Source organism: Onychostruthus taczanowskii, unplaced genomic scaffold, assembly GCF_017590055.1.
Source record: "Onychostruthus taczanowskii isolate IOZ18803 unplaced genomic scaffold, ASM1759005v1 scaffold74, whole genome shotgun sequence".
Classification (NCBI taxonomy): Eukaryota; Metazoa; Chordata; class Aves; order Passeriformes; family Passeridae; genus Onychostruthus; species Onychostruthus taczanowskii.
The window spans coordinates 2,498,810-2,522,111 of record NW_024505229.1 but is presented as its reverse complement, the minus strand read 5'-3'; the positions used below and the strand labels follow the sequence as shown (position 1 = coordinate 2,522,111).

Here is a 23,302-nt window from a genome sequence, read left to right as displayed (position 1 = left end):
TTTGGTTTTTTTTTTTTTTTTTTTTTGGTTGGTTGGTTGGTTGGATTTTTTTTGGTTTTTTTAATGTTTAAAAGGTCAGAATGCACTGCTCCAAGCTATAATAGACAAAAGAGCACATTTTAAGTGAAATTAAGCCATGCTTCTCTCAATTTAAGTAGAAAAAATTACCTCTGCTGATACATTCCTCCACAAGAATGGTAGCACCTGCAACTTCAGAGGCATCCATAAAATACTTTTGTAAACATCAAATTACTCAACATAGTACAACACCCTCTGCAATCAATCAACATTTTCCTTTATTACTACTAAGTTTATTATTATTACTACTAAATTTATGTCTCATAAACCTGAACTAATAATCAATCAAACCTGGCCCCCAGGTTGTGCTCCCAGGGAATGGGCACAGCCCCGGGGCTGCCAGAGCTCCAGGAGTGTTTGGCCAGTGCTCTCAGGGGTGCTCAGGGTGGGATTGTTGGGGGGTCTGTGCAGGGCAGGAATTGCACTTGATGATCCTCGTGGGCCCCTGTCATCTCAGGAGATTCTGTGATTTTATCATTTCCTTCTCAAGCTATCAGCTGGCACTTGCCACCTAGCAAGAATAAAACCAAATCCATTTAGAAGAAGAGCAGCACTGTGTGAATCTTCTCTGTGGAGTCCTGTATTCACAGAACAGCTGTAGATAATAACAACCTAATACCCAATTTAAATCTGCCCTGGGGACATGCTGTGCCTTCTGCACAGGGCTTATGGATCGTGATAAATGGATGTGATTCATGCCAACTAAATGGTAATTATATCAATATTTTGGGGAAATAATTGGAAAAGTACATGTGACTGGGATAAATGGATGTGATTCGTGCTAAATAAATTGTAATTATATCAATATTTTGGGGAAATAATTGGAAAAGTACATGTGATTAGTGTTATGAAGCAGATGGGTTTCTTCACAGATGATCCAGGTGGGAAACAGGATACAGGAGATCAGAATCAGCCTTGGGATGGACAAAAGTTAGGAAGACTCCCAAGCTAGAGTTGGCATCAAGACAAAGTTAAGACAACTCCCAGGGCAGGATCGGCCTTGAAATGAATAAAGTTGGGACAATTCCAGACAGGGGGTCTAAAATAGTGGTCTCATCTATGAAATAATAGGCTTCATTGGAACACAGTGCTTACTGACATAACACAAAGCTTCATGCACACGCTCCACCTGCCAGGTTATCCAGGGGACAGCGAGGAAGACCATGAGCCTTCCTCCAGGAAGGCCCCAGGCAGCCCAGAAGACCCCTGTGGATGCCAGAGAGAAACAGCAATTGTTTCTCACAGTGGCTTGTGAGAATTTTAGGGAGCTGTAGGAATGTGATAACTTGTTGGTATAACCAGTCTGCAGGTGGTGTTTTCCCTCTTTGTTTTCCTGTTCTTCTCAAGGACGGTGTGTGACAAAGATGTTTTATTGACCAGCCAATCCAGTGGGATGTGTCTTATCTGTCTATATAAACCGAAGAATCCTTTGTAATAAAGTCTCTCTGCTCTTGCAGTTGGGTCTCGTGTCTGTTCTTGTGTCATTCTTGGCTCAAGGGTGACAGACCTGATTGTAAAAGCAGGGCAACCCCACCGAAGGGAGAAACGATGCACCTGACTCCGTGGATGTCAGAAGGCTATTTAATCACTTTACTGTACTGTATTACACTGCATTACATTGCATCTAAACAAGCCCTCAGCTCACCTCAGCTGCCCAGCATCTCGTGACTGTCCCGACAGTCCCAACACACACACCTGGATTCAGCTGGTCAGTGAATCAAAACACACCAGAATCCAATCGCCAATTCCCTTCAGGTAAACAATCTTGTTGTTGTTGAGGTGGTTACGACACAATAAAGAGATTATAAGGTAGTCTCATTTAGTATTTGTTTAATATGAAATATTTCTAACTTTTTATATACTCTGTGATAGTTTTTACTTTTTCTACTTTAACTATTAGTTACAATAAATTAACATAACACTATTGGTGAAAAGTTACAGTGACTTAACTAACTTTCTAAAAATACATCATCCAGCTGCGAAGTTTTCTTCTTATCTTTCTTCTGTTCTTCCCTTCTCTCAATCTCCTTAGTTACAGCCTCAGAGAGAGCTCCTTATCAGCTCCTTCTTTGCTTCTTCAGCTAACAAGCTCGCTGTTAGCTCCTTCCACACAGTCTTGCACCATGCGTTCCACTTGTGACCAACACAGGAGCAGTAAATGACATAAGGATTGTTTTTTCTGTCTCTGAGGTTCAGAGAATGAGAATCCCAGAAAATCCTTGGGAAGCTGTGCCTTGCTTTTCTCTGTGAAGAGAAACGTGCCACAGGAGCCCTTAGCAACAACAGGAGCGTGTGCTGTGCAGTGACCCAGATGTTAGGAATCAAAAATAGGTGGGAAGCTGTGCCTTGCTTTTCTCTGTGAAGAGAAACGTGCCACAGGAGCCCTTAGCAACAACAGGAGCGTGTGCTGTGCAGTGACCCAGATGTTAGGAGTCAAAAACAGGGAGATTTCTAGAGAAATATTGATGAATATGTGTTAGCATACAGAATATAAGTTGTGTTTGTATCCTTTTGCCTTCTGTGCATGATACAGGGCAGGAAGCCCTCCCCATGAGTTTTGCTTATGCTTTATCCAAACCACTGCCAAATTTCTCTTTGTAACTACTGGGTTGTATTTGGTTGTATTATTTTATATAAAATTGCTGCTCAGTTAAAACTGCTGCTAAATTTTAAGTTTGTGGTTTATTCAATTAGACATACGGGACGTCATTTATGACATGGATGAAATCTGCAAACTGAGCACTGCAACACCTCTCTTGCCCCTGTTCCCTTCTCCTCAGTTTGGTGTGACAGCTCATGTCACAAGAAAAGGTGAACCACAAAAGTAGCCTCACACAGGGAAAGCAGAGGAGAGGATAAGGGAAGAGGTGAACAGCAAACACACAGAGCAGCAGCTCTGCCTTCAATCCTGAAAGCTGCAGCCCCCTTGACAAGCACATTTCCAGCCTCCAGAGTGAAAAGCACAGAATCACCCACAATAAATGATAGAGTCAGACTGGTTTGGGTGGGAAGGCACCACAAACACCGTGTCCTTCCAGCCCCTGCCATGGGCACAGACCCCTTGTTAGAGGTGAGTGATGGGATGGTGGCTCTTAGTGAAGGGTGAACAGTATGTGTGTGTGTTGAGAGAAGTTTTGTAGATGTACAGTTGTGATGTGTCCCCCTCTCATTGTTATCATGGGCTGGCCTTGGTACTCGGGGCATTTGGGAGGGTTGGCTCGTTACTGTGGCAACACCTGAGCTCCACCCAAGGTGTGAGAAAGTGATCTACACCCCGGGACAGCAGGGAAGGGGTTAACTGACAGGACTTTAAGAGGAGCTAGAGGTATAAAAAGCCGAGCATCCATTTTGAAGATGAGCACATGGCTGGTAGTCACAGGGGCTCCCAGTGCTGTAATTTTTCCTTATTTAGTCCTTTTGTTGTATTTTTGTTAAGGTTCAATAAACCTTTAACATTTTAAAAGTGAGGGTTGTTTCTCACACAGTGTTCTGGGGTGCTCCAAGCCCTGTCCAAGCCACCCTTTGACACTGCCAAGGATAGAGCAGCCACAGCTCTGGGCAATCTGTGCCAGGGCCTCTCTCTCATGGGGAAGAATTCCTTCCCAGTATCTGATCTAACCCTGCCCTCTCTCAGTGGGAAGCCATTCTCCCCTTGTCCTGTCACTCCAAGCCTCTGCCCAAAGCCCCTCTACAATTTTCTTGTTCTTGTAAGCCCCTTGAGACACTGGAAGGCCTCTAAGGTGTCTCCAGAACTTTCTCTTGCCCAGGCTGACCAGCCCCATCTCTCTCAGTCGGTCTCCAGAGCAGAAGGGATCCAGCCAGCCAAGGGCTGACCATTCCAACAGCTCAGCATCTGTGCTGGGGGCCCCAGAGCTGGACACAGAACCTCAGGGGGAGAATGCTCTTCATACTGAAGCAGGGAGTAGAGCTCTCCAAGTGGTTACAGTTAGAAGGTGGGATGTTCATTGATAGTGCTGGACACACGGAGAGGAGCCTTCCAAAAACGTGAAACATCAGGAAGCCCCGGCTCCCTTATTGTAGGAATTGGATTTGTAGAAAATTGTGAAAACGTGACAGAAGGCTCACATAATGTGCATATACATGCAAACCTTGAGACAAGAAATGCTGACTTAGAAATGCCATGGGATAGGACAGATTGCTGAGAGAGAAATGAACTAGAAACAAGTTTCAAAGGACGGCCTTACAAATAAGACTGGATACTTTGGAGAAATAGAACTATGAAAGATGCATTGTAGTGGGACCCACCAGGGGTAATTTTATATGATTGGCTTTGAGGCATTTGCAGCATGGAGTGGCTAAAGCTGATAGGCCAAGAAACACTTAAAGTGTATTGTAATTAGGAAATAGTTGGCTTCTGATTGTGATGGTGTGAATTATAACGTCTGTATTGTCTCACCCTTCACATGAGACTGAAAATGGAATGAAAGTTTTTAAAACGCCTCTCAGCTGCCCCATCTCTGGGTCAGAAAAGTCTTTTATCCAACACCTTATTTACCCAAAAAAGTCTTACATATTCATATGATTTCCCAGAATGCCTATACGTATTCATTACCTAGCCTAACCCAGCATTAAAATATATTTAAATGAGGTCAAAGTTCCTTTACACTTGCAGTCCTTCACTTCAAATGGGTGGGTGGGTTTCAAAATGGGGAGTGGTCTTCTTAAGATGAAGACAAAGATGTTTTCCTGGGTTTGAGCTTTTTACTCTTGTGTGTTCTCAGGCTTTCTGACCCCTGGGCTACAGTCCAAGCTCCCCACTCAGTCTTAGCTGGTTTCAGGGCACAGGTGCAGGCCATGGTTTCTCCATTTCCACAACAGCTCCAAATTTTTATTCTGCTCTTCAAACACAATAAGACAAGTAAGTGATTTATATCTTAGCCTTAGCTATTCCATCTGCTAATAATTAACTATTCCCTGTTACTTCTACTCTTCTTGGTATAATTTTAATCATTATAAATAATTTCTATCCTTCTAACTAAATCTAGCTAAACTTTTAATTCTTTCAGTTTCTTTAAACCCTTGATGTAATAGCAGCATCACTGAGTTTCAAATACATCTGTATTTATTAAAGCATCACTGCTTTGGGTAATTTTGGGTTCTGGAGAGGGATTTGACTAACCCAGGTTGCCCATGCAACGATGGCCACCTTCAAGGTCAGGCAGCAGGAAGCTTTTCATTGTTTTCCAAGAGCAGTGCAAGTCTGGTGGGTCGATAATGGAATTTCTCCTCTGCAAAGCCAAGAAGCAAACATTAACCACACCCGGCAAAGGAGGAAGCAAACTGAGGGAGGACAATCCCCTTCAGAGTTTCAACACTAAAGATAAACAGGGGGCAAGGAAAAGTAAATTTAAACATTGGCCAGAGGCAGTTTTATTAAATGCATAGAGGGGCCTGAGCCAAATGTCAGGAAGACTTTCAGTAGTGATATTCATGTTAGACCAGAGCCCAAACTTCAGTGATAGATTCTGCCTGCCAAATTGTGAGAGTGTCACTTAAATGGGATACACAGGAATGAGAAAACACCAAAGGAAATAGAGGAGGTTTCTGTTTTCCTCCAGCCAGCCTTAAGGTGGCTCCAAAGTCACCTAAAAAAGTAACAAAATCCTTATCCTGGAATGTAAAGACAGCACCGCGGTTCATTCCAGGTCAAAGAAAGGTCAGGATGTTTATAGGGCTGGTTTGGTGGATCCCTTCCAAGCTGGCAGCCTGGGAAAGGACGTGGTGGCACCTGAATTAAACCAGGTGCTGAACATCAGTGTGACTCCTGAGTTGCTTTCATCACTAAATTAAAAAAAAAAAAAAAAACAAAAAAAAAAAAAACCAAAAAACCACATTCTGCATTATGGAGGGAACAGGAGCTCACAGGTGGGTTCCAGCCACACCTCAGGAGGGCAGCTGGCAGGTGCTTGGCTTTAAATGTGTGCTGAAATCCTGCCAAGGGGCTGTTAGAGGCCGTGTGAATCCCCGAGATCCAACAAAGAAGGAAAATCTCCAGGAAACGCTGCAGCCCTTTTTGAGTCCTGAAGGGCACCAGGTTCACATTTCACTGGGCAGTGTGGATGGGTTTAACAGCTGGTCTGCAGGGCAAACGACTGAGCTAACAGGAGAAAGTGATAAAATACGAGTTTATCCACAGGAAGGAAGAAATCAAGGCCATTAGCACCGAAACCAATAAAACAGACACGTAAAGGACATTTGCAGTTAGAGGATATAACCTTAACAATTTGCTGTAAACAATTCGAGGATACACACCTTAATTATTTGTTGCCAGTGTTGTGTTGGTCAGAGCTGCTGAGCTGCTACAGTGAGAATGCAAAAGGCAAAACTGTTGAGCTTTTTGTCCTGCTACCTTTAGTGCCTGAGCAGTCGGGGGGTGCTCAGTTTTGGATCCTGTCGGACAGGAGGGCTGCGATGGCAAGAAGAGAAGGCAGGTGCAGCTACAGGGTGCAGGTGAAATTGCCAGCAGCAGGAGCTTTCTCGGCTGGCGCTTTTTGAGCTAGGTTTTTCACCAATGTTTTGAAGTTTGTGGCGTCACACTGCGAGAACGAAAAGATTAATTAGTGGAAATGAGTTTGTGTTGCCGTTTGAACGTGGCGCGTAGAAAGGAGAAGGGGAGGATCAGCGAAATCATTTTGTTGTGGCACGGGAGGTTCGAGAGCATCCTGGCTCTGCCCGCGGCGTTTCCCTCTTTGCCGGTCGGCAGCGGCACCGTGTGGCTCTTGTGATGAGCTCTGGCAGTGCCCAGGAAAAGGGAAAAGCTCTCCGTGTCCGGCCATTCCCGTGGGATCAGCTCCGCCGGGATCCTGCTCCTGGGCACTGCCAGGATGTGATGGTGCGCACAGCTGGGGAAAAAAATGCAATTGAGTTCAGAGAGAGTGGGGAAAGTGCCAAATGTGTTGTGTAAATACCCAAACCCAAAGAAAGCTGCATGTAAGTGATGTGAAAAGAGCAACACTTCCCAGGCAGCACTGGCTGGTGGATTTCCCTGAGTTGCCAAAGTGTACAAAAACCTACCTGGTTTAGTGTTCACCTTTTCAGGGTGGTGGGAGCTTTCCCTCTCCACACCACTCATAGCAGGGGGAGGTCATCAAAGTGCTGTTAAAGGAAATAGTCCCCAGACTTGGAATTCATGAATGATTCTCCTCAGTCAATGGGCCCCATCTTCTTCCAGAAGGAATTTTTTTGCTATCCAAGGAGTATCAAAATTCTTCTGTTTAAATGGGATTTACTCCCTGGAAACCACAGGCTGGTAAAAAGGTGGAAAGAATGAATCAAGATTCTTTAAAAAATATTAATCTTTTGCCCAGAAACTCAGCTCAAATAAGTAGATATCTCATCCCCTGCCTTGATGAGGTCAGGATCACTCCATGAGTCACAGAAGGAGAGAGTCCTTTTGAAATATTATATGGGAAATCATATCTAACTAATAGGATGGACAATTGAAGTGATCAGATGATGCTAACCAGAAGGAATGATAAAAGATTATTTGCATTCTCTTTCTTTTGCTTTATCCTCTTTTTATGTGTAGTCAGTGAGCACATTTGTCCCTGCACATGCCACTGTGATATGTGGAAAGACTCTAAAACTCAAAGTGAATTATAAAGTAGGTATGGGTTTTTTTGGTCAGACACATGTGGGATATTTCTGTAAAGGTATTCACATCTACTTGTTCTTAGTGTTCTTTTTTTATCTACTAAAATGTTATACATAAATATATATACTAGGTTTTGTAATACATTTATGTATATTTATTTCTTGACTCTACTTTCTCTTGTTTCGTATGCTAATTAACATATCAGTCTCTTGTGCTTGTGTACTTGTCTCTGGTGGTCGTCTTGGGGGTCCTTGGGGGTCACAGGGGGATGGAGTAAGTGGTCTTTATTAAAGTTACCTTTCTCACTTTGTCTTCTTGTGCAGGCTTGCTGATCCTTTGGTCACAGTCCAAACCATGAGGCTGGTTTGATCTGAGGTTGGTTTGAGCTGGGGCTCCAGAGGAACTTTGTTATTTTGGTAGCTTTGTAACTTTGTCCTGTTTTGATGAACATCATCCTTCCCTTATCACAGCTCTTGGGCACTGCCAGGAGTGATGGGCTGGGAAGGAAGACAAGAGCTTTAACTGTTGGCCGTGCAGTTTATCTGCTGCAAAAGGAGAGGGAATTCCAGCCTCTCTCTTTCAGAACCTTTCCTGTGGCAGCAGCATCTGGATGTTCTCGGGTTTGGACCTGGCTCTGTGGAGGTTCAGGGGTGCCCAGAGCTGGGCACAGACCTGGGTGTGCCACGCTCTGTGAGGAGCAAGGCAAAGCGAATGTTTGCTTTTCTTTCCAGGACTTTGGGTGTGTGAATTGCTGGATGGGGTAAGTTTCGAAGCTGGGCTCTGCCAGAGTGAAAGAATGTGATACTACAATTAAAATAAAGCTGCAGTTTGCATGGTGTTGTTGATATTGTCAGGAAAATTAATCCACAAACATCAGAGGTTGATGTCCAAAAAGGAGACAGAGGAGTCATTTTACTTTATTCAAATAAAGGAGAGGCCATGGGGCATTCCCCTGGGGTCTCTCACATTTTTGGAGGATGCAGCCTCTCTTTTTATCCCTAAGGGGTTCCTCTAGAAAGCAGATTCAATCAGCCCCGAATAGCAACCGGTTTGGGAAAAGTACTTCTTTGGAGAAAAGTAGAAAAAACTGTTTATTTCACAGGCAAAGCAATCACCAACACAGAAAAAAAAAAATAAAAAAAAAAAAAAAAAAAAAAAACCAAAAAAAGAGAATATTAAACAATAAAACATCTGGCTGCTCCAAAAGAGAAGACAAACTCAGAAAGTCCCCCTCCATGGGCTGTAGCTCGGTCTCCTATCATCTCTTATAATCTCTTATCATCTCCTATCATCTCTTATAATCTCTTATCAGTCTCTTATCATCTCCTATCATCTCTTATAATCTTTTATAATCTCTTATCAGTCTCTTATCAGTCCCTCTGGCGCTGGAAATGCCGCCCAGCCCGGTGAGAGCTCCCGATGTTCCTCTGGGTGTCCAGCTCAGAGGAGTTCAAACAGGTCCAAAGAAAAACAAAAACCACAGTGCAGCGAGCTGAAACTCACCAAAGCAGAGGAGAGCTCTGTCCCGCTGTCTGTCCGTCCGCAGACAGCGCGGCCAGGAGCAGGAGTGGGGAGGAGCGAGTGCAGGGCCTGAAAACAAACCCCACACCTCTGCTTCCCCTCTTTGCTCTCAGAACCAGCCTTAAAGGTGCAAAACTTGTTATCCAGCACAGACAGAGCAGGCAGCTGGGGACACCCCTGCAGCCCATAACCCAACAGACACTGGGGACCGGCACCTCCTCCGCTCCACAGAGCCTCGCTTCTTCTCCGTGGCACAAAATCACTGAACCAAAGCACTTCCAGCTGCAGCTCGGGCTGAGAGATGTGCCAGGACAGAAAACTGGAATTCACAGAGTGATGGAACCCTGGTCACTGAGAATTTCAGACTTTCTGTGCTGACAGGCACTGACCCCCAGGAGAACACTGCATTGACCTGAGGCCGTGGAGAAGCTTCCAAAATGGAATGGTAGAACTGGGATTGTGGGTGTGGAGTTTGAATAGAAGTGTGTGATATCACAGGGTGGGAAACTTAGAGTTTAAGGTTTTGGAATATAGTAATATAGATAAAGCAAGATAGAGGCTTTAGGACAGAGGCTGCTCCTTCTTCACCTTCTTCTCCATGGGTTTGGGTGGTTTTGTGTAATTGGATAAAAAATTCCGCATTGCAGGACATGGGTGATTGGTTACTGGGTTAAAATAAAAATAATTTAGGTGTCATTTTTTAATTGGCCAGTTTATCCTTAAAAGGCCTTACAGAGAGAGAGAGACAGGGCTCCATTTTTAGTTTGTTAGAGTGAAGTGCTGTAGAACTCAGGGTTTGTGAGACTGTGACAGAGATAAGAACCAATAAACATCTGAGTCCCAACAAGAAATATCATCTCACACATTTAATCCTGACCTTGGCAGAAAGCAGCAGAGACTCCACAAGGGAGCTCTGCATTATCCCCCCCTCCCAGAGCCCGAGCTGCCCACAGCGCACTTGGCCTTTGCATCTCCCGCTCACAGCAGCATTCCCCACGCTCAGGGCTCTCTTGCACAGCTGCAGCTGCTGCCACAACCCGGGCTCCGGACGAGAAGGCAGCGCTGCCCTTCCCGGGAGCCCGCTCGGGCCGAGCAGCGCGGCACGGCCCGGGAACGGGAACGGGAACGGGGACGGGATCGCTCCGGGAACGGGGACGGGGACGGGGACGGGAACGGGGACGGGGACGGGAACGGCGGCTCCGGGGGAACGGGAGCGCCGGCACTGCGGCCCTGCCCTGCCTTCGCTGACTGGTGTAGTTTTGTTTGTTTGTTTGTGCTGCTAGGAGAGTGGTGACAGAGAAGCCCAGAGAAGTCTGTCTGTCCATCCTGGCAGATCCAGAGAGGATGTCTGTCTGTCTGTCCACCCCAAGTCATGCAGAGGGGATGCCTGTCTGTCTGTGTGTCTGTCTGTCCATGCTGGAGGATGCAGAGAGAATGCCTGTCTGTCTGTCCATCCTGGGAGATCCAGAGAGGATGCCTGTCTGTCTGTCTGTCCACCCCAAGTCATGCAGAGGGGATGCCTGTCTGTCTGTGTGTCTGTCTGTCCATCCTGGGAGATCCAGAGGGGATGCCTGTCTGTCTGTCTGTCTGTCTGTGTGTCTATGCTGGAGGATACAGAGGGGATGCCTGTCTGTCTGTCCGTCCCGGGCATGCAGATAGGGGTATCTATCTGTCTGTCCGTCCCTGGGGTTGCAAGGAGGGATGTCTTTCTGTCCGTCCCCTTCCACGTGCTGGCGCCGTGCGCTGGGCGGGCAGGGGGCGGGGACCTCTCTGTCGATTCATCCATCGCGCTTTCTGTCCGTCCGTCCGTCCATCGGTCTGTCCCGCTGTCCATCCGCCTATCGCTGTCCGTCTGTCGGGGGGGCGTGTCCCGAAAACGGCGGCGATTGGCTGGAGGAGCTGTCGCCCAGAAGGCGGTCACGCCTCCTGACCGAAGGCACAGACCCGCCAGCTGATTGGATCGCTCCTTTGTCAGTCACCGCCCACCTCCTCCTGTGATTGGCTGACAGTGCTTGAACCAACCACCTCCCCACCCCGGTCTGAAATCTACCCAGCGACAGCCTCTGATTGGTGGGGAGCGGCAGAGCGATTTTTTGATTGGCTGAGGCCACAGAGAGCCCGCCCGACCCGTGCACAAAGGGGTGACCGGGGCTGGCGGGGCACAGAGCGGCACAGCCCCGAGCCCGGGCTCCGAGGAACTCATTTTATCTCTTTTCCTCTTTTTCTTTTATTTTCTTTTCCTTTTCTTTTCCAAGGTCGGGATTGAAGAGCTGGAGTTGTTATTTCACGTTCAGGCTGAAACTCCCACCGTGCTTTATCTATGTCTATTACTGTATTCATTTTTTTAAAAGAAGTCTGGAATGACACCTGGATTTCCCCATGGACAGCACCACAAGAGGGAGACTCACTCCTGCAGCAGAGCTGGCAGTGCCCTTGGCACAGCTGCTGTCCCAATCCACCCCCAGTTTTGGCTCCAAATCCCTGCCTTCCCACCTTTCCCCCCTGCTGAGGAGCCCAATGAGAGTAACAAAATTATTTATTTCATTCCCTCCTGGGGCAAAGCTCAGTTCTGTCCAGAAAAGGTAGAAAACCTCTGGAGCTGGCAGGAGCAGCAGGTACAGGTGCTGTGGGGAGGGAAGTCCCAGGAGCTGGGTGAACTGGACCAGTTCCTTTGGTCAGGGCAGGGCTTTGAGCTTTTGGGGGTCTCTCCCTCTTTTTCAAATATCCTTGATGACCTCCTCCAGCTCCTCTTTCGTGTACATGTGGAATTTCATGCCAGGCTCCACCGTGGCAAGCTGCAAGAGAAGGAACAAGGGGTTAAGTGTGCCTGAGGAAAGCAGGGAGCAGCTGTTCCTTCTCCTGATCTGCCAGGCCAGCAGGATCATTCCAGCCCAGAACACGCTCCAGGATTCCCTAAAATAGCTGCCTGCTGCACAAATAGCTTTGAATTGACTCAGCCTCCTCACAGGAGCAGCAGCAGGGAATTTTAGTGGGAACTGCTCCCACTCGATGGGGGAAAAGCCATCAAAACCCCCAGGAGAGAATTCCTGCCCCTCCAAAGGAGTCTGCTCCCCCAGGAACCAAGGGGACAAACCCTGGCCTGTCTGGGAGCTGAGGGGGCTCAGGGAAACTGAGGCAGAGGTCTCTAAGGAAAACAGGGACAACACAAAGTCAGGGCAGACAGCAGAAACATTCCAGAGGCAGCACCAGGGATACTTGAATGACAAGCCTGGAGGAGAAACGTGAGCAGAAATATTCACACCTGGCTCAGGGATGGGAGCCCAAAGCAGGGACAGCTGTGCCAGTGGAAATGCCAAGGCTCCAGAGAGAGCTGGGGTGCCCTGGAATGAGCTGGGGTATCCCATAACAGGTTGGGATGGGCAGGACAGGGCTGGGATGGGGGCAGGATGGGACAGGGACAGGGCTGGGATGGGGCAGGATGGGGCTGGTATGGGGCAGGACAAGGCTGGGATGCTCCTGAACTCCCAGGCACCGGGCACATGTTTTGACTCTCCAGGGATCAAAGTGTATGGATGCAACCATTAAGCTGAAGGAAAGTTCTGGAGCATCCCAGCAGATCCCAGAGCTCTTCCAGGGTGACTTCTCACAAACCCCCCCCTCACCAGCACGAGGGAACAGCTGATCCAGGGGCAGGGAGGCACCATGAGGTGTTTTTCCAGGTGGGAAGGTCCCCACGCTCAGCCTGAGAGCTGCTGCCAGCCCAGGTTTCACCCAGAACTCTCAGACAAGGTGGAGACACTTGGAGATTCCACTTTAGGCCCCTCAAATCATGGAGTAGTTTGGGCTGGAAGGGACCTCAAAGCCCATCCACTCCACCCCTGCCATGGCAGGGACACCCCCACGGCCTCAGGGTGCTCCCAGCCCCATCCAGCCTGGCACTGGGCACTGCCAGGGATCCAGGGGCAGCCACAGCTGCTCTGGGCACCAAACCACCTGAGCAGGGCCTGGACTGATCCTGGGCCCAACCAGACTCAACAAGAGCCAGATTTATGCACCAAAGCCAGCTCTGAATAGTGAAAAAACCTTTATGACACTAAAACCAGCAGAGACACCAAGGCCTTTGCTTTCCCCACCTCCTCAAACCTGTCCCTCACCCTCTCCCCACCAAAGCTTCACTCCACCATCCCCTGACAGGCTTCACAGGGAAGTCATTAATCTAAAATTGTGAATTCCTTTCAGGCTCCTGACCTTTGCCACCAATGGATTTAACTCTTCCACAGCCACACTTTCCCTCTCCTCTTTGTTCCTAGGTGGAAAATGCCACAGCAGCATGGCCAGAGCCAAGAAATGGGAGAGGCACATACTTCTAGGAAGCAAAGAGCTCTTCAGGTGGCAGATTTTCAGGCAGGGGGTGACTTGAGTCAATAGAAACCTTTTAATCCTCAGCACATTCCTGCTGTCCTCCCCCCTGCACCATTCCACCCCACTCCAGGGCCGTGCCAAGCACAGTTAAGCCCTGTTAAACAGGGACATGACATCAGGATACTGTACACATTCCTCTGCCTGCACTGTACCAGGAAAAAATGTATGGCCAAGGGCTGGAAGAGCACCTGGGAAGGAGATTCCAGCCACATGGCATGATTTTGGGACAGAATATCCAAGTTTCCATGTGCTGCTGGCCTGCTCCTCCAAAGGAAGCTGTTGAATCCCACCAGGAATGGTCCCCCCACAGCAACATTTAATACAAAAATGGGGTGAATACCTTGGGGCTGTTTGGGAAAAGGTTTCCCAGCACTCAGAGGGAAGGAAGGGGAGGAGAGAGAGCAGCTCAGGAGCTGGAATGCCACACTTTGGAAAGGTCTGGTGTCTCATAACCCACCCAAAATAGAAGCAAACTCTATACACCAGCCTGGCTTCTCATCTCCCAGTTACCCCACCCAGTGCAGAGGGTTTGTACCTTTCCCACCCAAAAAGGAGCCTGTGGAGCAGCTCTGGGGGCCCAGCATCCCCAGGCTGTGGGTACTGCCTGCCCCAGGGCTCCAGGGGCACAGCCAATCCTGGAGGATCCTTGCTGCTCCCACTGTCCAAGGGATTTTTGGCACTGCCCCAGGACCAATATAGCAGCCCAGGAGCTGGGTAATTTTCATTCCTTCTAATATTACAAGCAGCAAGGCAAAAAAGAATGGCTAGATGCAGGGGAAGAACAAGCAGGCTGGGGGGTATGCTGGGTGCTGCTGACTGGAGAAGGTCAGAGAATCCCTTCTGCTCATCCTGGATCAGCCATGAAAACAGACCAGGCTCTGCACCTCTGCAAGGGAAAAGCTTCAACTTTTCCAAAATGCCCCACAGGACGTGATGCAAAGGGCAGGAACACCTGCAGGACTTGGCTCAGGAAGCCCTGAGCTGCTCCATTCCTTGCTCCAGGGGCAATCCTGGCTCCAGGAGGACTCACCTCGATGTTGGTGGCATTCAGTTTCTCCTCCATGACCTGCTTCAGGATGACCAGGGAAGATTTGATGGCTTCCTTTAGCGTCATGGACTGCAAAACAAATGGATCATGGATGACAAGCTGCAGGCTCAGGAGCTGGCCCCTCTCCCTCCCCTCTCCCAAATCCCTTGAGCCAGGAGCCAAAGGAGCAGCTTAGCAAGGGATCTGCAGCATCCCTGGGAGACTGCAGCAGGCAGGGCAGGGATACCCACAGGACAGTGAAATCCTGCCTTCCTGAGATGTAAAATAGTTCATGTGAGCACATAAATCTGGGTAATTTTAAAATGGTTTATCTGGGACAGGAGGGGCTGTTTCTCTTCAGCAATTTCCTCTCAGAAAGCCAGATTCTCTCCAGGCAGAAGCTTCCATGCTGCATTGAATTTGATCAATCCCATGCATCCCTAGAGCCAGAGGGATGTGCAGCACAGCTGTGTTTCACTAACTTTGCACTTGAAAAAGGGTTGGCAATCCAGGGAGTCCAAGATTTGGGTAATTTGGAGAATTCCGGTGACCAAATGAGTCTTCCCAGCCACCATCACTAATTGTGCTTTTCATCAGGGTTTGGTTTGTTACCACCCAAAATGGGCAACTCCCTCCTCACAGGGGAAAAAAATTCCTATTTAATATCAAACATGACCAGAAATTCCAGCACAAAAGCTGCTCCCTTCTCTGAAGGTGCTGCTGTGAGCTCAGGATCTTCCAGCTGTACCCACACGCAGCCTGATGCTGACAGCAGCACCCAGAGCTCAGTTTTTATTTATAGGGAACTTCCTGACATGGCCTTAATTACCTCACAGGCAGAGAGCAGCCCCTCAGAGAGCAGCTGCTGGGAGCAGCTCTCAGTTTAGAGATCCTCAGCACCTACTCACAGGGTCCTCTGCTCAGGAGTGATCCTGCCCTCAGGCACCTCCTCTCCAGCCCACTCCTAAACCCTCACTGGGGAGGGAATGAGGGGACCCTGGGAGGTGGTGAAGTAGCCCAGAGCCAGGAGAGGTGACCCCCAAGCCCAAATGCAGCCCTTACCTTGTGGTAAACCTCTTGCAGGGAGCTCTGGGCTCCCTCTGAGGCGGAGCCGATGGCTCTGGCATCGCACTGCACGAACGTCCCCGAGGGATCCATGTGGAACCTGTGGGGACAGGGGGTGACTGCCTGCACCCCATCCCACCCCAGGGCATCCCAAGGACTCTCCCAGCAGCCCCCCAGAGCTCCTAGCTGGAGCTAGGATTCATTCCCAGACTGGCAACTTACACACTCTAACACTGCCCTCCTTCCTCCTAGAGCCATTTCCCTTTGGATTTCCCATCTTATCATAAATGTTTTTTAATAAATTCAGCAAGTTTTTTCCCTGCTGGAAGGCAGACCTGACTGGTCTGGCTCTGCCAAGCCTTTCCCACTTCCAGTGGGGCCATTTGAAGCGCTGAGTTCAGGTTACAGCTGCTCCAACACCTCCCCAAGGAATGTCACATGGATTATGTTACTGGTGGCTCTACTGGTCCTTTAGGGAAAGGTAAGAATACACTCAAGAGGAGGAGAGCTTTAACACTTCCCTCCTCCCCAGGAAACCACATTTTTAAGTTAAAAAGGCAAAGGTTTGGGGCAGATATGATGATTTTCCATGCCAAACAAGCAGGCAAGGCTCTGGAAAGGGTTTAACAGGATTAACAAACATATCAGGGACATAATGGGATAAACCCCAAGGGGTTGGCTTAAGGAAAATCCCAGAATCAAGTCCTTAAAACAGCCTGGGAATTCTGCAGTGGAGGCTTGGTCTTTTCCCTGGATTAAGAGAGCAGAACTCACAGCTGTGGTCCCTTCTCATCCACTCCTCCGAAGAGCAGAGCGACACCGAAGGGGCGGGACTGCGGGACAGAGCAGGGAATGGGTCAGACAGGGCAAGGCCAGGGGGCTCCCCAATCCCCCCAACCCCCCCAGTCCCACCATGGCTCCTGGGTCAGCATCTTCCTCCCCAAACTGCAGGGCCAGGTTGGACACAGCCTGTGTCACACTCTCCACAGTCATTGTCTCGTTGTAGGTGAACCAGTGATTCTGCAGGAAAACCCAAATAAAGATTCCATTATCCCCATGTGCCCGAAGTATGGCACGGCTGAGGTGGAGAGGGACCCCGTGGGGACACAAGGATAACTTCCCTGTGGAACTCAGGGCACAGCCAGTTCCCCCAAGGAAGCCTCAGGGAGAGTGGGATGTACAAAAATCCACAGAGAACTGGACACCAAGGCTTGGGATGCCAGTGGGGAAATGCAAGGCTGAAGGGCTTTATCCCAATATCTGCTTTGGAAGTAATGTAAACCCAGCTCTCCAGAGGGTGGAAAAGTGCTGATATGCAGCAGAAAACCCCAGGAAAATCCTTTGCAGCAGCACAGATTTGTACCTGGGACCTCCAAGCACCTGAGGCATCCAGGAAATTTAAAGGGATAAAAAGAAAATCAATATATCCAATATTTTAGCAGAACAATGAGACAGCCCCCACACTCCCAACAAGCCTCCAGCTTCTTTGCTGGAATGATCTCCCCTTTCTCAGCACTTTCAAGGAGTTCCTGGGATTTGTGCTGCTAATTTAAGAACAGAGATGTCAGATCTTACCTGAGTCTCCACTCTGGCCTTGTCAATTAAAGTCTTTGCATCAGCTATTAGGCCACTCATGGCACACCCTGGAAGGGAAAGGGCAACCAGGAGTCATTCCTGTTTCATTCCACCCATTATTTGGGATGTGTTTTCCCCCAGATTGCCCAAAGCCCAGATAAAACACAAAGGGCTGCAGGGAGAAGCTGGTCCCTGCATGGGAAGGTGGGGAAGAGATTTGTCCCTCTGTTCTTGGCACTGCTGAGGCCTCACCTGGAATGCTGGGGTCAGTTTTGGGTTTCTCACAAGAAGGACAATGAGGAGCTGGAGCAGGTACACAGAGGGGAACAGAGCTGGAAAAGGGGCTGGAGCACCAGAGTGGCTGAGGGAGCTGGGAAGGGGCTGAGCCTGGAGAAAAGGAGGCTCAGGGGGGACCTTGTGGCTCTGCACAGCTCCTGACAGGGGGGGACAGCCAGGGGGAGGTCAGGTTCTGCTCCAGGGAACAGGGACAGCAGGAGAGGGAACGGCCCCAGGCTGCACCAGGGAGGTTCAGGTCAGATATTACATAATTTTTTTTCATGGAAAACATGGTCAGACCTGGCACAGGCTGCCCTGTGAACACTGGTGGAGTCCCCATCCCTGGAAGGGTTCAAAAAGTGAGGATGTGGCACTTTGGGACATGGATTAGTGGTGGCCTTGGGATGGTTGGACTTCATGATCTTAGAGGGCTTTTCCAGCCTCGAGGTTTCCATGGGATTGAACCAGATTTGCTCCAGAAGAACCTGCTGGGAAGGGCCCTGGCTGCCCCACAGGCAGCAGAGGCTGCCGGAATCCCAGCACAGATTCCACTCTGGGAGGAGGGGATTGCATCACAAGCTCCTGGGAGAAGGAAATTGGACTCTTGGAGCTCTCCCATGCCCATGGAGCAGCAACACAGGAATTTTGGAGGTTTCCTGCCCCTTCAGGGAGATATATTTGGTCATGAGCCCACCGTGGGCCGCTCAGGGCATGGGTGGCATCAGTGATCCTGGAGAAACTGGCCCCAGACAGGCCCACTATAACTCCCTGCCCTCCCAGAGCTAAATTTGGGATGAACTTTCATGAGGGAGGTTAGTGAGGCAGGGGGCAGTGCTTCAGCTGCCCCTTTCTGCTTCCTGGAGCTGCTGTGCACTGGCAGGGATGAGCCTTCCTGCTCCAGGCACTGCCTGCAGGGAGTGCTCATCCCAACACACAGCTTCCCAAATTGCCAGGGGAGGGCTCATCCCAACACACAGCTTCCCAAATTGCCAGGGGACGTAAATAATTCACAATTTTAGGGGTGATCTGATGCAGAGGGACCCCCAGGGATAATCCCTCCTCCATACCAATGTGGGAGTCGATCTCCACAATCTTCTCAATGCTGCTGGGCTCCATCAGGGGGGATGTGATCCTCTTCTCCACAGCCAGGCAAACTCCCTCTGAGGTCTGGATCCCGATGGCTGTGGAGCCAAGCTGTAAAACAGCACCACAGGCTCCAGCTCACACACATGCCAGTGCTAATTCCAACTTATTTGCAGGTGTGTTGGTTTGGATTCAATTGTGTCACCCACACACAAACCCACTCTGGCTTGGCGTGGTGGATTTTAAAGTTTATTCCCTGAAGAAGGAAATGGGGAGGGTGAAAGCTGTGATTCCCATGAGAACCCAGTGGGTCCCAGAAGGCCCCCCTGAGCCTCCTCTTCTCCAGGCTGAGCCCCTTCCCCAGCTCCCTCAGCCCCTCCTGGTGCTCCAGACCCTTCCCCAGCTGCACATCCTTCAAGCAACAGCAGTTTGTGGAGCCTGGTGAGTGTAAAAGGCCCTGGGAATTCTCCTCTGCCACAGGGAAAAGAGAGTTTTAAACTCTTTTAAACCTTTAAGGGGGAGATAATTTCCTACATCAGTACAAATCCCTCTGCAGCTCTGGCTTAGGCCTTTCCATAAGCTCCTGTTCTCCCCAGAGTCCCAGGCAGGAATTCCACCCCAGGACTGCAGGACACCTCAGTGTCACCAGGCCACAAGCACAGGGACAGATCCCAGGGGCTCCTGGCAGCCCTGTCTGGATCCTGCTGTGACCCCATCAAGCCCTGCCTGGATCCCACCTCAGCTGCACCAACTCTCACAATGATTCTACCCTGAGCCCACAAATCCCTGCCTGGATCCCAACAGCCCCTACTTTGATCCTACCTTGGGCACACCAAGAGCTGCCTTGATCCCACTTTCATCCCACCAGCCCTGCCTTGATCCCACCATGATCCTACCAGTGCTTTTTGGATCTTACCAGCCTCTAATCTGGATTTTACCAGCCCCTAATCTGGATCCCACCAGCCCTTAGCTAATCCTATTTAATCCCACCAACCCCCACACTGGTCTTACCTAAACCCTACCTTCATCCCACCAACTCCTAAACTTCATCCAGCCTTGATCCCACCAACAATTACTTCCATCCCACCTTGATCCCACCATGATCCTACCAATGCTTTTTGGATCCCACCAGCCCTTACCTAATCCTATTTAATCCCACCAACCCACATACTGGTCCCACCTTAACCCCATCTTGATCCCATCACCTTCTAAACTCGATCCAGCCTTGGGTCCCACCAACCCTGCCTTGATGCCACCATGATCCTACCAATGCTTTTTGGATCTTACCAGCCCCTAATCTGGATTTTACCAGCCCTTAGCCAATCCTATTTAATCCCACCACCCCACATACTGGTCCTACCTTAGCCCCACCAACTCTTAAACTCGATCCCAGCTCCATCCCACCAACCCCTCCCTCCATCCCACCCTGACCCCCCAGCCCAGCCTGGATCCCAGCCTGCTCCCAGCACTCCCAGCTCTTCCACACCAGGGAATTTCCTGGCAGAACTGTCCCAGCTGCAGTGTGGAATGCTCCCTCCCAACATCCTCTTCAAGACATGGGTTTAATTTTAACCCCAAGATTCCCTGGAAAGCTGCACCTACAGCCACAGGTGTGGCAGGAGATCTGTTTTAATTTATCACGTCAGCATGGCCACCAACATCCTCCTGGGATCTTTAATTCCCAAGTCCTTGATAACTGTATTCCTTTTTCTGTTACATTTTTACTTTATTCCCCTTTTTAGTGCTCCAAGGGGCTAAAGGAACACAGAGAAGATGAAGTCAGGACCCTTCTCCCCAGTTCAAACACCTCAGAGCTTTTTCCCTTCCTCACTTGACCTGCTTCTTCCAAATTTAAACTTATTGCCAATCAATAAATATATTCTATAACAGGAACATTAATTAATTAAGGACATTTATCAGTTAAGGATCTTTAATCCCCAAAGGCCATTTGGGCCTGCAAAGGTGGGTTTGCTCCTAACAACCTTCAGCTTTACATTTAAATCCACCCAAGAAGTGGTTTAGGTTGGATTTGGGGATAAACAGCTTTGGACTGCACTATTTATCAGTTAAGGATCTTTAATCCCCAAAGGCCATTTGGCCCTGCAAAGATGGGTTTGCTCCTAACAACCTTCTTCACCCAAGAAGAAGTTTAGGTTTGATTTGGGGATAAACAGCTTTGGACTAATCTTTGGGGGGATAAATCACTTGGTAGGACAGGGGAGGGAACATTCCACTGAATTTTGGGGAAAATCAATGGGTTTTGGTCCTTCCTGACCCATAAAAGCAGAGCTGTGGGTGTTTGGCTGGAGGAAACAGACACAGCCTGGATTAGTCCTTGTGGGTTCTTTGTTTCTTTTTTTTATTTTTATTGGGGCTGGGACTGAAGGTACTTGAGATTATAGTTTGTGTTTAGATTTAGGTGTTCATTGTTTCTTACCAGTGTTACAGCCTGACTGCTGTGAGTTTTGTAGTTTTTCATTAGTAAGGTACAAAATGTTTCACTAGCTCTTGTTACAAGGTCTTTTTAGAAATTCTACTTGAATTATTTTCTCTTTTTACTTAATAATTGATAATTTCAAGTCTGCAATGAGGACTTTTCTGTTTAAATATAAAATACCACTCGGAGGGAGAAGGAGGGAAATTTGTTTCTACTCTAAAACTTCTATTTTGCTTTGTATTTATTACTATATTTTAAAACCCCAAACTTTAAGTTTTCTATTCTGTGCTATTATACACTTCTAATTAACCACACCCTGGTAATTCTAGTGCTGTTAATCAGTTTTGGAAGCCTTCTTTGCAGCCTCAGATCAAATGCAGCATTATTCAGTGGGTCTGTGCCTTTCAGCACAGAAAGTTTAAAACTCCCAGCCTCCAGGGTTCCAACAAATCCTGAGCAATCCCTGCCTGGGGCTGGAAGGAGCCCCAGATGTCACAATTTGGACACTTTTGAAAAAGTACCTTGATGGCCTCGATGGCATATTCCACCTGGAAGAGCCTCCCCTCTGGAGAGAAGGTGTTCACACCCCTGCAAGGAGAGCACACAGTGAGAAGGGCAGGCAGCCCAGGCAGAGCCAGCCCCCTGAGGGCACAGGGACCCCACGGGGGATGCAGGCTGCTCGTGGCCGGAGCTCCAGCAGGTCAAGGCCCAGGTGAGATGACCTGGCACACTCTGGAAGCCAAAGGGAGCACCAGGAGCCGGTCCTGGTTTACCCTGGAATGCTTGAGACTGGAGAAGTCCTTTGGGATGCTGCCAAGGCCGCGCTCACCCCCGGGCCCAGGTGCCCCCTCCTCGTGCTTTGAGCCCTTCCAGGGGTGCTTTGAGCCCTTCCAGGGGCTGGACAACCCTTTCCATGAAAAACCTCCCAATACCCGGACTAAAGAGCCCAGCCCAGCCTGAGCCGTTCCCTCTGCTCCTGTCCCTGTGCCCTGGGAGCACAGCCCGAGCCCCCCGGCTGTCCCCTCCTGGCAGGAGCTGTGCAGAGCCACAGGGTCCCCCCGGAGCCCCCTTCTCCCCAGGCTGAGCCCCTTCCCCGCTCCCTCAGCCGCTCCCGGTGCTCCGCTGCCTGTCCCCCACACGCTCCTTTCCCTGCCTGCCCCATCCCCGCACACCCCGAGCTCCCCGCCCTCGGTCCGTCCCATCCTGGCAGCCCCCGGTGCCGCGGCAGGGCTGCGAGCTCCTGGCAGCTCCCGGTGCGCTCCCAGCGCGGGAGCCGCCGGTCGGGGCGGGCCGGGCCGCGCCGGGCGCAGGCCCGTGACTCAGCCGCGCGAAGGGCGGGCACTCACCGGTCGTACTCGGAGCGCGTGAGGAACATGGCGGCGGCGGGGCCGGGAGGGGCCGGCGGATCCCGGGGACTCCGGAGGGGCCGGGGGGGCTCGAGGGGTCCGGGGGCACCGGGAGCGCCGCGGCCTCACCGGGGGCTGCAACGCCGCTTCCGGCCCCGAGCGGCACTTCCGCCCGCGCCGCCCGCCCATTGGACAGCGACCCTGCGGCTCGACCAATGGGAGCGCGGGGAGGGCGGGACCAGCGCGGAGGGGGGCGAGGCCGGGATTGAGGGAACCGGAGATGGGCGGGGCCACCTGATGGGGCGGGGCCGGAGCGCAGGGGGCGTGGTCATATTGTTGGGGCGTCTGGTGGGGGCGTGGTCTGAGCGGTGAGGGGCGGGGCACAGCGTTGGGGGCGGGACGTTGAGGGGCGCGGTCATAGAGAGGGCGTGGCTGATGTACCGGGGGCGGGGCCAGAGCAGCAGGGGGCGGGGCCTGCGGCGGGCACGGCGCGGTGCCGGGAGGGGCTCCCAGGAATGGGGACCGGGAAAGGGACACCGGGAAAGGGGATTCAGGGAGGCGGCACCGGGGATGGGATTCCGAGAAAGGGGCACCGGGATGAAGCTACGGGAGGCGGTGTGGGGAAGGGGCTCGGGGACGGGCTGCACGGAAGGGAGTACCGGGAGGCGGTACCGGGGGGGTGTATGCCCCTGCCCCCCCGGCCACACCGGCACCCCAACGGCGCGTCAGCCTCCTTGCCGGCCCGGTAGCGGCTCCCGGCGGGATTCCCGCCTGGTTCCAGCGCTGCGGGCTCCCGGGGGAGCGGAGGAGCCGAGGGACGGCCGGATCCCGCCCGGGGGGCGCTGCGCTGCCCGGAGCGCCCGGGGGCGGGCAGGGGCGGGGGGCAGTCCCGGGGG

At 50.5% G+C, this 23,302-nt stretch overlaps 1 protein-coding gene across 1 annotated transcript; it reads right to left on the bottom strand.

Moving 5' to 3' along the window:
* Positions 1-11,732: 11,732 nt before the first annotated feature.
* On the bottom strand, positions 11,733-22,582 carry PSMA5 (proteasome 20S subunit alpha 5). The gene is made up of 9 exons (XM_041422729.1): positions 22,407-22,582; positions 21,582-21,648; positions 18,608-18,734; positions 17,265-17,332; positions 16,602-16,709; positions 16,464-16,522; positions 15,687-15,789; positions 14,628-14,714; positions 11,733-12,009 (listed from the first exon to the last, which is right to left on the bottom strand). Exons 1-9 carry the CDS (start codon positions 22,433-22,435, stop codon positions 11,932-11,934), a joined length of 726 nt encoding a protein of 241 aa, XP_041278663.1. The 5' UTR covers positions 22,436-22,582; the 3' UTR covers positions 11,733-11,931.
* Between the last annotated feature and the right edge of the window lie 720 nt (positions 22,583-23,302).